The sequence below is a fragment of the Anguilla rostrata genome, chromosome 8 (assembly GCF_018555375.3).
Source record: "Anguilla rostrata isolate EN2019 chromosome 8, ASM1855537v3, whole genome shotgun sequence".
Classification (NCBI taxonomy): domain Eukaryota; kingdom Metazoa; phylum Chordata; class Actinopteri; order Anguilliformes; family Anguillidae; genus Anguilla; species Anguilla rostrata.
This window is the reverse complement of record NC_057940.1, coordinates 37,350,506-37,364,058: the sequence shown is the minus strand read 5'-3', so window position 1 is coordinate 37,364,058 and position 13,553 is coordinate 37,350,506. Positions and strand designations below refer to the sequence as shown.

General features: G+C 43.3%; 1 protein-coding gene across 2 annotated transcripts; it reads right to left on the bottom strand.

Moving 5' to 3' along the window:
• Window positions 1-2,077: 2,077 nt before the first annotated feature.
• atp6v1c1b (ATPase H+ transporting V1 subunit C1b) lies at window positions 2,078-13,236 on the bottom strand. 2 transcript variants are annotated; one of them, XM_064348116.1, is made up of 14 exons: window positions 13,042-13,236; window positions 11,848-11,921; window positions 11,597-11,773; window positions 11,253-11,320; window positions 10,280-10,365; window positions 9,233-9,327; window positions 8,744-8,835; window positions 8,157-8,255; window positions 7,749-7,817; window positions 5,499-5,591; window positions 4,685-4,778; window positions 4,387-4,484; window positions 3,641-3,767; window positions 2,078-2,808 (listed from the first exon to the last, which is right to left on the bottom strand). In XM_064348116.1, the coding sequence occupies exons 3-14, from the start codon at window positions 11,726-11,728 to the stop codon at window positions 2,713-2,715; spliced, it is 1,149 nt and encodes a 382-aa protein (XP_064204186.1). In that variant the 5' UTR covers window positions 11,729-11,773; window positions 11,848-11,921; window positions 13,042-13,236; the 3' UTR covers window positions 2,078-2,712. The 2 variants fall into 2 exon arrangements, with proteins under 2 accessions (XP_064204186.1, XP_064204185.1); XM_064348115.1 differs by lacking the exon at window positions 11,848-11,921 and having other exon boundaries at window positions 13,042-13,235.
• Between the last annotated feature and the right edge of the window lie 317 nt (window positions 13,237-13,553).

Genomic DNA, 13,553 nt, shown 5'->3' with positions numbered 1-13,553 from the left:
AGCCAGTTGGTTGCGGCTTTGCTTTAAAGCGTCTAATTGGTCCTCTTGTTGTGTGTAATGTTGTGTTGTTTTGTTTTGTTATTTTAGGCCAACTACTTCACCTAGACCTATGTTGGAAAGAATGATTTAGTCTTGATCAGTCTATGGGATATTTTATAATATCCAACAAGCACCTCACAGGTTTTCCAACTAGATTGCTACAGACTGTATGATGAGGGATACATTGTTAAAGCTCCAAACCAAAGTGTTACATACACGGGATTGGATAGCTCACAAACGCGCCCAACAGCTTTTAGTGATCCACAATACTTCCCTGAGAAATTCAATTCAAGGATTGAAAAATGTCAATTTTTCATCAATTCATTTAATGTAGAAATGGAATTGGTCCCAATTCGGGTTAATATTGGAAGACATTTCTGAAATGGGTGCCCCCACTATCGGCGGCGGTTAAATTCTCTAAAATTTAGCGCATTTATCTCCCAAACAGCATCATCCTTACGTTTATAATCATCTTTTCAGAATAATTGTTATAAAAAGAATAATAATAATAATAATTATTATTATTATTATTAATTATTAAAAATAGCTATGGTTTTAGAACAGATCAAATCATATCAAATGAAACAAACAGTTTATGTGATCAATCCTATTGGGAAATTTGACATAAGGACGGCATCTGTCGATAGCGCCATCTGTTGGAAGTTAAATTTACATTCTCTGGATATCTTTTTCCTCTGAAGATGCGCCTTTAAGGGGATAGTTCAAATGAGACATTTGCGCCAAGTATCACTGAGAATTCTGTCTCTCATTGCTTTTCCTCTGGTCCTGGGATCTTTGCAGCCCCTGTGAAGGGAGTCTACTTCAGGGTCACTTCCTGTGGTCTTCCTCTGACACTATTGGTTTAGTTCTATATAAGAACGGACTGCATATAATGGAGTTTCAAGTGGAGCATCAAAGTTCCGGTGATTACCACATGCGCTGCAGCCGCACTGCAGCTGGACGCGGGAGATCAGATTAAATTGAGTCTCCGATCAGACAACCTGATCTTTAATGACCGGTATACTTACAATACCTTCAATGTGTTCCTGCTGTTCCCCTGTGAAGAGGAGTTTGTGCTGTGCTGAAGATCACAACTGTCTGGTTTGGAGGCGAGGACTCACCTGTTCCACTCTGAGGATCAGAATTTTCTTTCAGTAATAAATATATTCAGAAAAAATGATTTTGTATCTATTCATAATTTAAGGTCAGTTTTTTTCTTCTTACTTGCATGAATTGGGTGGCTGAGCTGAAGTGGAAATTAAAGTCATTAAGGTTATAATCAAAAGCATACAGGTAAAATAAATGATGGTCCATTGGACTGTTCATGGTCATTTAAACAAGTGAACGTTTATAACTTTATTTTCTTACGCTATATTTTTATTCAAATTATATCAAAATGTTCAATACATATGTGTAGGAAAAGTCACAAAGGGGGAACCATATGGATTTCACAATGGCAGACTAATCAAATTTTCTGAATGACAATGGTAAAATTGAGAATTGTGGCATCACTAGTGACTACTTTTTAAATAGGCTACTGTAGCTACCTTGCAAATGCCATGTTTCATAGCATGTTTCCAATTCCTACCATTGTTTTTTCAAATGAAAAATGTGTTGGTTTGTTAATGGGGAATAATGGTAAATTCTCATGTTCTTGATTTGTATCCTTGCATTACTAAAAACATCCTATATTCATTATACTTGGTTATAAGTAAATTAGTTGGAAATAGCCAAGCCAATACCCTTTCATTAGGATCATGGGTAGTATTGGTAATTGTCAACTGAGTGAATGAGATAGCTGGGATTACAGCATAGATACCAACAGAAAATGTCCCTTTACCTATGGTTACTCACATTTTTTATACATCATACCAGCATGCTTAGGTTTTTGTGTTAATCTGTGTAACTGCCACTATCTGCAAAATGTCATCCATTTTAATTGTGCTTCAGAACAGAACTGAAAATGCCATGCAATGCCAAGCACTATGAAACAGTCAATGAAACTGCATGAAATAAAAAAATACCCAACACAAAGCCCTAAGATTTTTGTTGTTGTTGTTAACATTTATTCATATATTAATGGTATTTGACAGTGTTTTTTTTTTTTTAAACATCAAAATATACACACACCATGAGACAACACGTACACATATTGCTTGTGAAAACACGATTCGAAGCTTCGGAGGAGCACAACTTCTAAAACCACGGAGATGTGAAGCCCGACCCTCATGTAAACAACATCTACGAATTCACCCTTCATGGGTGGAGCTACCAACACAGCACAACACAGACGCGGAATGATTCCAAATGCACAGCTTTCCACCTTTTTTTAAACGAATCACATAACCATAAATAGATAAATTAAGCACATATTTTTTAAATACTATATTGGATTTGTTTTTCCAAAATAAGGAACCCGCAAATGTGGAATAACGAATAATCCCGTAATTTCAAAGTGGTCTTGTAAACACAAATGATCCCCGACCCCCTTGTTGTTCAAATGGCGGGAAGATATTGTTTTTACCGCGGAGAACTGGCATGCAAATGTTAGGAGGGCAGGGAAGGTCACATTTAACTTTAAAAGACAGGGATAGATCGATAGAAATTCAAGGATAAAATAGTTCATGTGTTCAACAAATATAACTCGACGGGTACGAGGGAGGAAGTGCTGCTCTATTTGAAGTCCAGAAGGTTGCAGTCAATCTTGTAGTACACGTAGGGGTAGTACTCCTGCTGGCTCAGATTCAGGCCTGGGATGTCCATGGATGCCTGGAGCAGAGACAGAGAGAAAAGGACATCCACCATTACTGAACAGCTGCATAGTTAATAATGGTCGCACATTATCCTATAGCTTGATGCTATAAGATTGAGATGGTAAAAAAAAAAACATTACAAAGTTTCCAGAGGACTAGAGCTGCAGGACAATTCAAGGGTTTTTTTTTTTTAACATTTTCTTAAATTCTGCCCTTACACCATTATCAGTTTGTCCTGTTGCTTTGGAAGCCACTAAACTCACAATTGTTTGGACAACCATTGCAGCTAAGCACAGCTACAGAAAAGGCAGAAAAATGCACTTTGTCAAGAACTGAACAAAATTCAAGCCTTTTCAGAACCATTACTGTAATTAATTAAGAAGCCAAGGGAATGTTGTTAGATACTTCAAGTTCACAAAATTGTTCTCCCTATTACATAAATGTAAAATGCACACATCTGGGAAATTGTGTTGCCTGTTGCTACAACAATTAATGAAGCAACTTTCATACAAATAGCTTTTATTTTCTCAAGGTGCATCAGGATGTCATTTGTTGTTCTGATCCAGGAAAGGCACAGACCTCAGACTTACTTTTAGACTCTGAGTACTAAGCACAGAGCACTCAACCCTGGCCCTGAAGGGTCCTTTTGTTCCAGACAGGCACTTATAAACCTGATTCTAATGCCCCTCCACTGAATCAACTCAGCTTGCCTCAGCAATGACGGGTAAAACCTTGGCCCTCTCTGCACTGAATCTCCGCATCTCCACTCAACACGCTGAGCTGAAGCTGGCCATGCTGACTCCGCCCCCTGAGCACGAGGTCCGGCAGAGCGGCCAATCAGCACTCACGTCGATGATGGCGGCGGCGCTGCTGTCCAGGTGCTTGTACAGGTCGTACAGGACCTCCCGCAGCTTCTTCATGTTCTTCTTGTTGGGCTGCAGCAGCATGGCCTGGAAGTTGACAGGCAGCCCGTACCTGTGGAGACAGATGCAGCTGCGGCTCAGGCCTGCTAGCGCTCAAACAACACAGAGGGGCTCTGCCTGGGGGGCATCCGTTTAACCAGGGTGGGCCTCAACAGCAAACAGGCAATAAGAAGCACCCACATCAACCATGCTGAGAACACAAGCACACATACGCGCACAAACACACATGCATGCACATACATACGCACGCGCACACACGTACACACACACATACACACACGCGCATGCATGCATGCATGCACACACACACACACAACTCACACACACACACACACACAAACTCACAACCAAACACACACGTGTACACACATACACACGCACACACTCACACACATGGCCAGAGGAAATACGGAACCACTGGATTTATGACAAGGCAGCTGGAATGTTGTGGTAATAAGAGATCTGCACTCTAGATTGTATGGCTAGGAAATTGCATTCATTCTTGTTCTCAAGAATAGTATTTCCTATAAATGTCGCTGTTAGAAATCCACCTGAATTTATGAGCAACACAACACAGAAGCTGCAGGACTGAAAGCTGTATAAATCACCCTGACTGAAAGCATTAGCCTAGCAAATAAGTTACACAGACAGCACCAGCATACGGCCCTTACCTTAAGACAGACTCCACAAAAACCCTTAATGCTTTTATATGGGTCCACGCAATGAAAGCTTCACTGAAGTTCACCTTCAGCCATCGAACCAGAGGCCCCTATAGCAAGGAACAGGACAAGTTTAGCAGCAGCATCCGCCATATAAAATAACACTGCGAACAGATACAGATCTAAAACAGAAACGTAACAAGAGAACCAGCAGAGCAAGCACACAAGGCAGCTCTTCGTCCTCAGAGCAGGAAGGGTTTTCCCCCACGCACAGGGCGAAGACCAGGATATAAACCAGGGATATACGTACAAACTGCTTCTTCTTGTCAGTGGAGAGGCGGGTCATTTCCTCCTTGTCGGCCTTCATCTCCTCCTCGTTGTACTGGAAGTCCCGCACCGTGAACCTGAGCCGAGACAGAGCCACAGAGCATGCTCCTGAGAGGGGTTCTACACACCTTCCCACAGAACATGCTCCTGAGAGGGGTTCTACACACCTGCCCACAGAACATCCTCCTGAGAGGGGTTCTACACAGCCGCCCCCCACAGAACATCCTCCTGAGAGGGGTTCTACACAGCCGCCCCCCACAGAACATCCTCCTGAGAGGGCTTCTACACAGCTGCCCCCCACAGAACATCCTCCTGAGAGGGGTTCTACACTGCTGCCCCCCACAGAGCATCCTCCTGAGAGGGCTTCTATACAGCTGCCCCCCACAAAACATGCTCCTGAGAGGGGTTCTACACTGCTACCCACAGAACATCCTCCTGAGAGGGGTTCTACACAGCTGCCCCCCACAGAACATCCTCCTGAGAGGGCTTCTACACAGCTGGCCCCCATAAAGCTCCAGTGTACAGCTCACATGGCCCATAAGCCACATTCACAACCTGCACCTATGTGCATTTCTAAATGTAAAACTGCTGGTGGTCCAATGCACATTTATGGTTAAAAATGATGCCATATCTAGTTTTGAGCACCAGCACAGCAGTAGATTCCCTTTAACTAGGTGAGGGCACAACACTAAATTGTAACCAGAGGCTTTATAACATGTCTAATTCAGTTTAATTGGGCTTTTCACTGAGGCAGACTGGGGACAGAGCAATGCACCCAAGGGATCTGAGAGACTTACTTGTTCTCCCTGGCCTTGTGTCTGAAGTCATCGATGGCCTTCCTGAAGAGGGTGACACTGAACAGGCCACTCTCCTGGTCCTCAAACAGCAGGCTGTGGGGTTCAGTGCTGGGGTTAGCATTACTCTACATCTACCGCTCTAAACTAACGACATGCTCATAAAGCACACCTTATGGTCAGCCCTTCTCCTGAAATATCCAATATGAACACAAAGCAAAAATTTCATCCACTCCACCAGACACATTTCCACCTGCTGCCATTTGCAAATATTTCAGCTTCCGTGTGCAGACTGGTATTTAATCAATAGCTTTTTAATGATCCTTTCAGTAAAAAAATAATTAAATCAATGTCATGTGCTCATTGTGATTTCAAGAGTTTTAGCATGATCCATGTTTCAAATGCTGCTAAATACGGTTCCCAAAAAATGCTAGCTTATAATTTTGTTGGCCAAAAAAAACTGCATCAGTAAGTGACAGAATGCAATGTGATTAGTAGTTTCAAAGTTGTTTTGTTGTAATCAATTTAAATGTTCAGTGTGTAGAGATCATGAGCCATGAAAGTCGGAACCCCTGGTTTGTTTATCAGTTTACACAGGCCAAGTTGACTATGCGGTTGTTCCCGTACTGACTACTTCAGGGGTTTCTCATACTGTTCCTGGTATGGTATCTTGTGTAGTCGTCTGATGAGCGTCTGCCAAATGCTGTAAGTAAGTAATCAACTGGTTTGGGACCAGAAGGTCTCAACAAAAAACAGAGGGTAAGATCTTCCGTCAGAAGAGAAGCTCTCATTGCGACCTTCTTCAAAAGGTGCGTTTTGACAAAGTAAGACAAAGAAATTGGGGTAATTCAAGCTTCAATTAAGTACTGAACCCCTTAAAATTGGGCAGCTTCCACCTAACTGTCGAATTTAGCGAGTGGTGTAGGGAAATGAAGAGAAGGGGCGGATCCTCAGAGAGACTGTGGGCACTGCGGCCACGTCTCGCAGCAGCTGACGCTCGTTAGCGTGAGTGAATCGCACAGCTGGGCTGCAGGGCGTGAGCTTCATTAGCAGCGGCGCGGCTGCAGCAGTCCCAGGGCTGATTACCACCCTCCGACACAGCGTTTAGCCACCCGCCACCGCTAACCGCTCTCTCATCTGCAAGTGCAGAACAGCTCTGTAGCAGCTAGCGTAGCTATCGGTCAGAACCGGGAGAACAGGATTCAACAGGCTCTGAACTGCAGCCTTCAAACGCTAAGCCTGGTCTCAGACGCACTGATCTATTTCGGGACTCAGGCAGGTATAATTCTGCTGCGTGTTCTTTTCTGAGGCCTGTATGGAGTGAATGAGACCCCTCCCCCTACTCCACTGGCCAATGAGGAAAAACGTCCCTCGTCCTGCTGCGGGGGTCTCCTTGAAAACAAGGTTCCCTGATCTCAGGGGTCGCCTGTCTCCTTTCTTCAGCTGTGAGGGGCGACGTGAGAAACGTCAACCAATTGTGAGACGGCAATACTCTGAAACCTGGGCCGCTATTCTCCTCCAGGGAAGAATCACTCTATACTAGTGGTAATCAACCCTGTTCCTGCAAGACCTACCATCCTGTAGGTTCTCACTCCTAACAAAGTGCACCTCATTCAACAGCTAGAGGTCTTGCTGAGCTGCTAAACAGTAGAGTCAGGTGTGCCAAGTTAGGGTTGAAGTGAAAACCTACAGAACAGTAGATCTCCAGGAACAGGGTTGGTTACCGCGGCGCTATACAAAGCAAGAGTAATGTTATGATGAAACCCGCTACCAGGAAACGCTGCCGGACAGAACTCCAGAACGGACACATTTCACAGCCCCAACAGCACCATCGCAAACGTCTGTTTCTTTAAAGGCTGACTCTCTCTGGGACAAATATGCAGCCAAACTGCAGATATCCTGTACAGTGTCCTGTGTGTGTCTGCAGTGGGGCAGGGCCATTCTCAAGGGGACACTTTCCTACACTGGGTCTGTTATAAATCTGGAAAAGGGTGCATAATTACAGGAAGAAATTAAAATGATAAACTAGCAATCAGCATGCAAATGTTTGAGGATTATCCAGCAAACGCAGTGCAAAGTGAAAAGACTGTTAGCAGAAACTTCAAAGGCTGCATCTCTGACTGTAACACATCACTCTCTCATTAATTTGGATATGTAATTAAAAGGTAATTCATTCCTGCAGTCTCCCTCCGCGTTAGCGTTACCCTGGCTTTAGCAATGTGCTTCACATTGTGATCTCATCACAGAACTCACTTAGTGGAACGAGGCACCACCATTTCTGCAAGAGTTTCGTAGGTCTTCTGCCAGTCAGCGTAGCTTACTCTGAGGGAGAGATAAAGCTTGTATCTAGTATGTGCTGGAGCAACATCATCACAATGCCACATTTTTCTCATACAGGGAATGACAGGAAAAAATGAATAAAAGGATGGTTGAAATATGGCTCCAGAACAGGGATAAAACCTATCTTCTAACATGTTCTTATATTTGAGACACTAGAGGGCACCAATCAATAGAGGGAGCCAATGTTGCTTATCAAATCTATCAGAAACAATTCCTCCAATACTGTATTCAATAGCTCACTATTAGTGGCTGACGACCTTATTAAAAGATCTATCAATGAAAAACACAGCCCACTGACATTCCAGAAAATTTTTCACTTACTTTGGAACAACCACCAGCATAGTGATCAGGTATTCAGAATCAAGCACAAAGTCTTCTTTCTTCACAATGTCAGCCAAACTCCTGGTCAATAAGCTCCCCCTGGTGGACACAATGGATTAGTGCTGGTGTCAGCATATCTAAATTCCTTACATCTTCGAAGCGTATGTAGCCAGCTGCAGCTTTTTTCACTCTGCAGTCTACCAGCTGAGCTGCACAGTCAGTCTGATTCTGAAGCTCAACTGACCAGAAGAGTGGCTCTTGCAAAATGAGCCAGGAGGGGCCCTGCTGACCGTAACACTCCCTCACTGGGTAGACGCTACACAGTAAAACAAACAGCGTTAAATCAACTCCACTAACAGTTGCATTAACACTGGACATTTTACTGAGTGTGACCAATTAGTTATGAACAGCCCTGTGGGACTGACTACTGCAGTCAGCACAGCCAGGATCCTGAGGATTCTGAATCACGGTGCATGTCACTGCACTGGAAGGACAGGGCTATGAGGCATCCAGACAGCCCCATATGACAGCGTGTTAAGGGTTAAACAGAGGGAGGCTCCAGAGACGAGGCTGACGCTGACACTCACGCATTCTTCCTCTCCAGGTTCTGTAGGTTCCCCTTCAGGTTGTTGTAGGCCGACGCCCTGGCCTTCAAGTCATTGTCGATCTGTGTCACTTGCTGAAGGAAAAAGGCATGACACGAGACCCTTAAAGTATGTGATGCCATGCTGGCATATTTGTAGCAATATCGATTCAATGTGTTTGCTTTCTGAACGTTTTCCTCTATATGCTGTTTTTCATGGGCGGTACATGGGTGGGGTGGCTATTATTCATGCACGCACAGGAAGGTGCATACCGAATGCGAAACAGCAAGCACCTAAAATCCAAAAAGCGTCTTTAAAATAAGGTTTGATATGTTGCTCGATATAACCGTGTCAGACAGCACTGCTGGTTGTTTCCAGGCAGTCTGTTTTCTCTGAGTATGTTACCACTGGATTATCTTCCAGGAAAAACAATCACTTGATGTGCTCCTAGTAATAGCTTTGTTTCAAATGGAACTCTGGTCCCACAGTTACCTTGGCTATGATCTCAGAGATGTTCTTCAGAGATTGCTTGATGGGATACTTCGCCATGTCCCACTGAAACCTGGTTATGTAGGTGACGAGGTCCACTGGAACGACATGCAAGGCTGCATTAACCCCAAATTCAACACAAGTGAACTGAAACTAGGAGCCTCATTCACACTATATGGCTGAGCTGTATAAAATACAAGAATTTTAAATGAGCAGAATTTGACCTTGACTCCATAACAACAACTGTTTACATGCCATAAGTAAGAACGTTTTACTGAATGCATTTATTAGGTTTCAAGTGCTCACCAATAGCATTTCACTAGAGGCTAGTTTCTTCTTCCTGAAATTGCACATTTTCGTCTTTAAACCAGTGGTTCTCAAACTCGGTCCTGGGGGACCACTGTGTACGCTGGTTTTCATTCCAACCTCAACTGCAATTTTACAAGCTGTTAATTTTTCTTAATTATGTGCTTTTCATGTTTTAGTGCTGGGGTCCCCAGTCTTATCCAGAAAGGGCCAGTGTGGGTGCACACACCTGATTCTACTAATCAACCATTAGAGTCTTTGCTAAGCACTTTGATTAGTAGAATGAGGTGTGTGTACTCACACTGGCTCTTTCTGGGTAAGACTGGGGACTCTGGGATTGCAGGTGAGGTTGGAATGAAAACCAACATACACAGTGGTCACCCAGGACCGAGTTTGAGAACTACTGCTTTAAACCCTTTAGTTTTTTGTACAAATGCATAAATAATTTTGTTTTTAATTGTTTGAGCAATGCAATTAGCAAAAGAAACTAAATGAATAAGGAAGCCATTTCTTTGCTCAGGATAACCTTTAAAAACAACTGGAAAAAATCTGGTCTCTCTCATTTATATTTTAAGCACACCCAGGCAGATTGCTCTGATTCAGAAACAAGCCACGAGTAATCAAATGACTAATTATAATGCATAACCTTCAGATATTCTCTATCCACCACAGAGTCACCTCACTCGTATACATACATACACATGCATGTGACTGTACAACAATGTGACCGCTGGAGCAGCTTACCCCCATTGGCCAGCAGGTTCTCCTGGACTTTGTCTCGGCTGTCCTCCAGCACATCCGCCATGTACTGGGCCACCTTCTTTACCACACTGCCGGGACGGGACACAGCGGCTTTTACCCATATTCACCCGGCATCATCACAAAACAGTCCCAAAACCCGGATCTCCTCATTGTGTGAGACTGGTTTGAGACAGATTCTGGTGCATTTCCTTCATCAGATATTTTCAGTGGCTGACCATGCTCCACGCCTATGTCACCAATCATGTCTATGTTAATGAGCAATAGAGCAAAATTCCTTTACAGCTATATGAGAACTAATCACTGGAGAAGAGCAGTACAACAACCTTTGAACATTAAAATGAGTTTCACTTTCTGTGAAGGTATAGGCAGAAAATACTAGGGCAGTACAATGCATGACACATCTAATCAGCACTCGTCCATGTTTTTCATAAAAGTTTTCAGATTTACATTAGAGTACCAGAGTGGGCTTTAGATATTTAATCCAGGTCTATTCTCTATGTTCTTATCGAACACATAAGGCATACTCGCTTTCCATCATAAGTAAATACAGAGGGCCAGGTCACAATCAATCAAAGCCTCACCAATGTACGTAATTATCTTATTTTGGTGCATATAAAAAACATTCATCCAGTGAGGTGCAGGTATATCTTTACACAAAAGAGGGGCTTCTTGTATGGTTCATCAGCCTGAACTTTTCAGCTGAATTTCTAAAAGGTGAAGAGAGACTCTAAATGTCATAAATACAACCGAGTGGAAATATCTAAACGTCACAAAACAGCCAATGACTAACAGTGCGCGTGCGTCCACACCGCTCTGTGAAATTCCTCATGTGGATGAAGGCGCGCAGCAAACTGAGCTGAGGGCACATATCTGTGGTCGGGACGGGAGGGACGGAACCGCGCTCATTTCCAAAAGTGTCAGAGCTTCGGAGCAGATCCGTGACATGCACCATTACCTCTCAACAAAAGCATCCAGTTTGGCCAGCTCATCTGACAATCCCACCAAGACATCCAGTGTTCCCACCTGTTTAGAGAGCAAATATCACAGGGACACATGACCCAGTAGTTTAAACCCAGCCCAGCTGGCGCAAGTTAGTTATGTCAGACAAACTGTGATGTAGTCATAATGTACAAAGCACACTGGTAGAAGAACACCAATTCCCATAAAACATGGCTGAGAGTTGGGGAGGGGCTAATCATGTGACCTTTCGAGATAGCTGGGCCTCCTGGATCTCCCGAAAAGCTATAGGCCAGCTCCCCAGATCCTCAAGGTCAAGTGACCTCAAGGGGCGGAGCTCACCTTGAGGTCGGGGATGTTGAACTTGTTGTTGGTGGAGAGGTTGTTGTTCCGAGTGGTGGCCACCATCAGCTTGTCCCAGGTCTGCTGGCAGGTCTTCTCCCCGGGCGCAGAGATCAGCCAGAACTCGGTCATGGCTGCAGACGACGAGGCGGCCAGGCTGGCGGTGAGGAGCGGTCACTGGGAGACAAGAAACAGCGTGTGCCACACTGAACCTGAGGGGCATGTGGTCGCTTCAGACACATAATTCCTACCATCACTGTGGATTCAGCTCAGGTCTGAGTAGGAGTGGGTGCCCAGCAGTCACTGAGATAGGGAAGTGAAACCCCTCTTACGAGGGAACAATGCGTAGTTTCACTTAAAATAGAAAGAATCTATCCACAGATATACATTAAGCTATTAACATTAAAATGAAAAAATATGGACGTGAGTCCAGGACGACAAACACAGAAAAAAAGAACATGTGGTCATTGACTGTGAAGAATACATACAAGATTCAAGAAACCAATGTATGTCCAAAAACTGGGGAAATTCATAGCATTCAGTCTTAATTCCAGACTAATTTCACTCATATCGTTACTTTAAACATCATACACGTTGGAGTACTCTGCATGCAAGCCAGCATTTCTATTCTATAAATAACACTATACGGAGGTATTTCAACCTCCTTGGACACATACAGTAATACATGCCTGTTGGAAAAACAGACGTATCAGTGTTTGAGTTAGCACTAAAGAAGAGTAAATGATTAAGCACAAACTGACATGATCTCTAGTCTCTACCAGAGAAAATCAAATGTCTCGGATGCGGCCGTCCATGAACGAAATCTCAATTGATTCAGCAATGGGTCCTTTGACATCTAACACTGACTAACTTCTAGATCGGCAGCATTTCCCAAATATGACCTTCATTGTGAACAGACTTATGACAAAATGCATGGTATGACATTATATGTTTGTGATGGTTCTTCAAAATTAATATGAATTTAATTTATGAGAACACCGTCATTGGTAACTTAATTTTAAATTATTGCTCGTTGGGAGCGCAAAAGAGCAGTCAATGTTATATTTTCCGTTTCACACTGAAATTCCTCTTGTGCCATGGTTCCCATTTATTTAACTTCCGTACATGACAGATCACGAGCTCCTGTCGATATGTTGGGCTATTATCAACAATTTGCTACCCAGCTAAATGTTAGGTACCTAAAAATTCATTACTGCTTGCTGGTATAGAGAATTGTAATTATTAAGATATAGAATTAAGATTCTGATTTGTACGCATGCGCCACCATTTGATAAATACAGCCCGTTAACGTTACCGGTTTTGTGAAGATGCCAGTCAGAGATATTTAGCTTTAGCTAGCTAGCCATCAACAAGCCATCACCTAACGTAGACTGCCTGGGTTATATGGAAGAAAAATCGAGTGACAACTGTCTTCAAGCACTTACCAGAATTACGATGAAAAAGAATCACTTGTTCACGAGACAATATGCGGTGATAATTCCTACAGTTTATCATACATAGCTGGTTAACTAAGCAGCTAATCTGTTTTTTTCATGTCAGAGGTCTTTCCAGAGAGGAGCATCACATTCATAGTCAGCTGATCAGATGAGTAGCTGCAGTTCTGCGCAGAACGAATTGCGCAGAAGCAGCGCGCAGACGACTCCCCGTGGCTGGTAAGGTCACTACCGCAAGGGAGGGGGGGCTGTTTCAGTTCGCCATGGTTTTACACTATTGACCCCTGGTGGATGGGATGAATTTCCAGGAAAAACATCTATATTAAAATGTAGTCATGTTCGCTTACCTTCAAAATATTGAAAAAACTGTGAAAATGTATCCAAATTTCCTTGCCGTCCAAACACAGGGATTTTTAGCATATTTAACTTGCCATATATTTTTTTCATTTCTTTTTTCTTTATTACAAAAACAGTGTGTAGAAAAAAAATGTTTTGTTTGTAAG

What these genes read in the sequence shown, in the direction of transcription:
- atp6v1c1b (XM_064348116.1), bottom strand. Translation starts at nt 11,728, where the DNA reads ATGACCGAGTTCTGGCTGATCTCTGCGCCCGGGGAGAAGACCTGCCAG. An exon ending in ATGCTGGTGGTTGTTCCAAA is followed by an intron (nt 7,818 to 8,156) that starts GTAAGTGAAAAA and finishes TCTCTCCCTCAG; the next exon opens with AGTAAGCTACGCTGACTGGC. An exon ending in GCGCCGCCGCCATCATCGAC is followed by an intron (nt 2,809 to 3,640) that starts GTGAGTGCTGAT and finishes TCTCTGCTCCAG; the next exon opens with GCATCCATGGACATCCCAGG.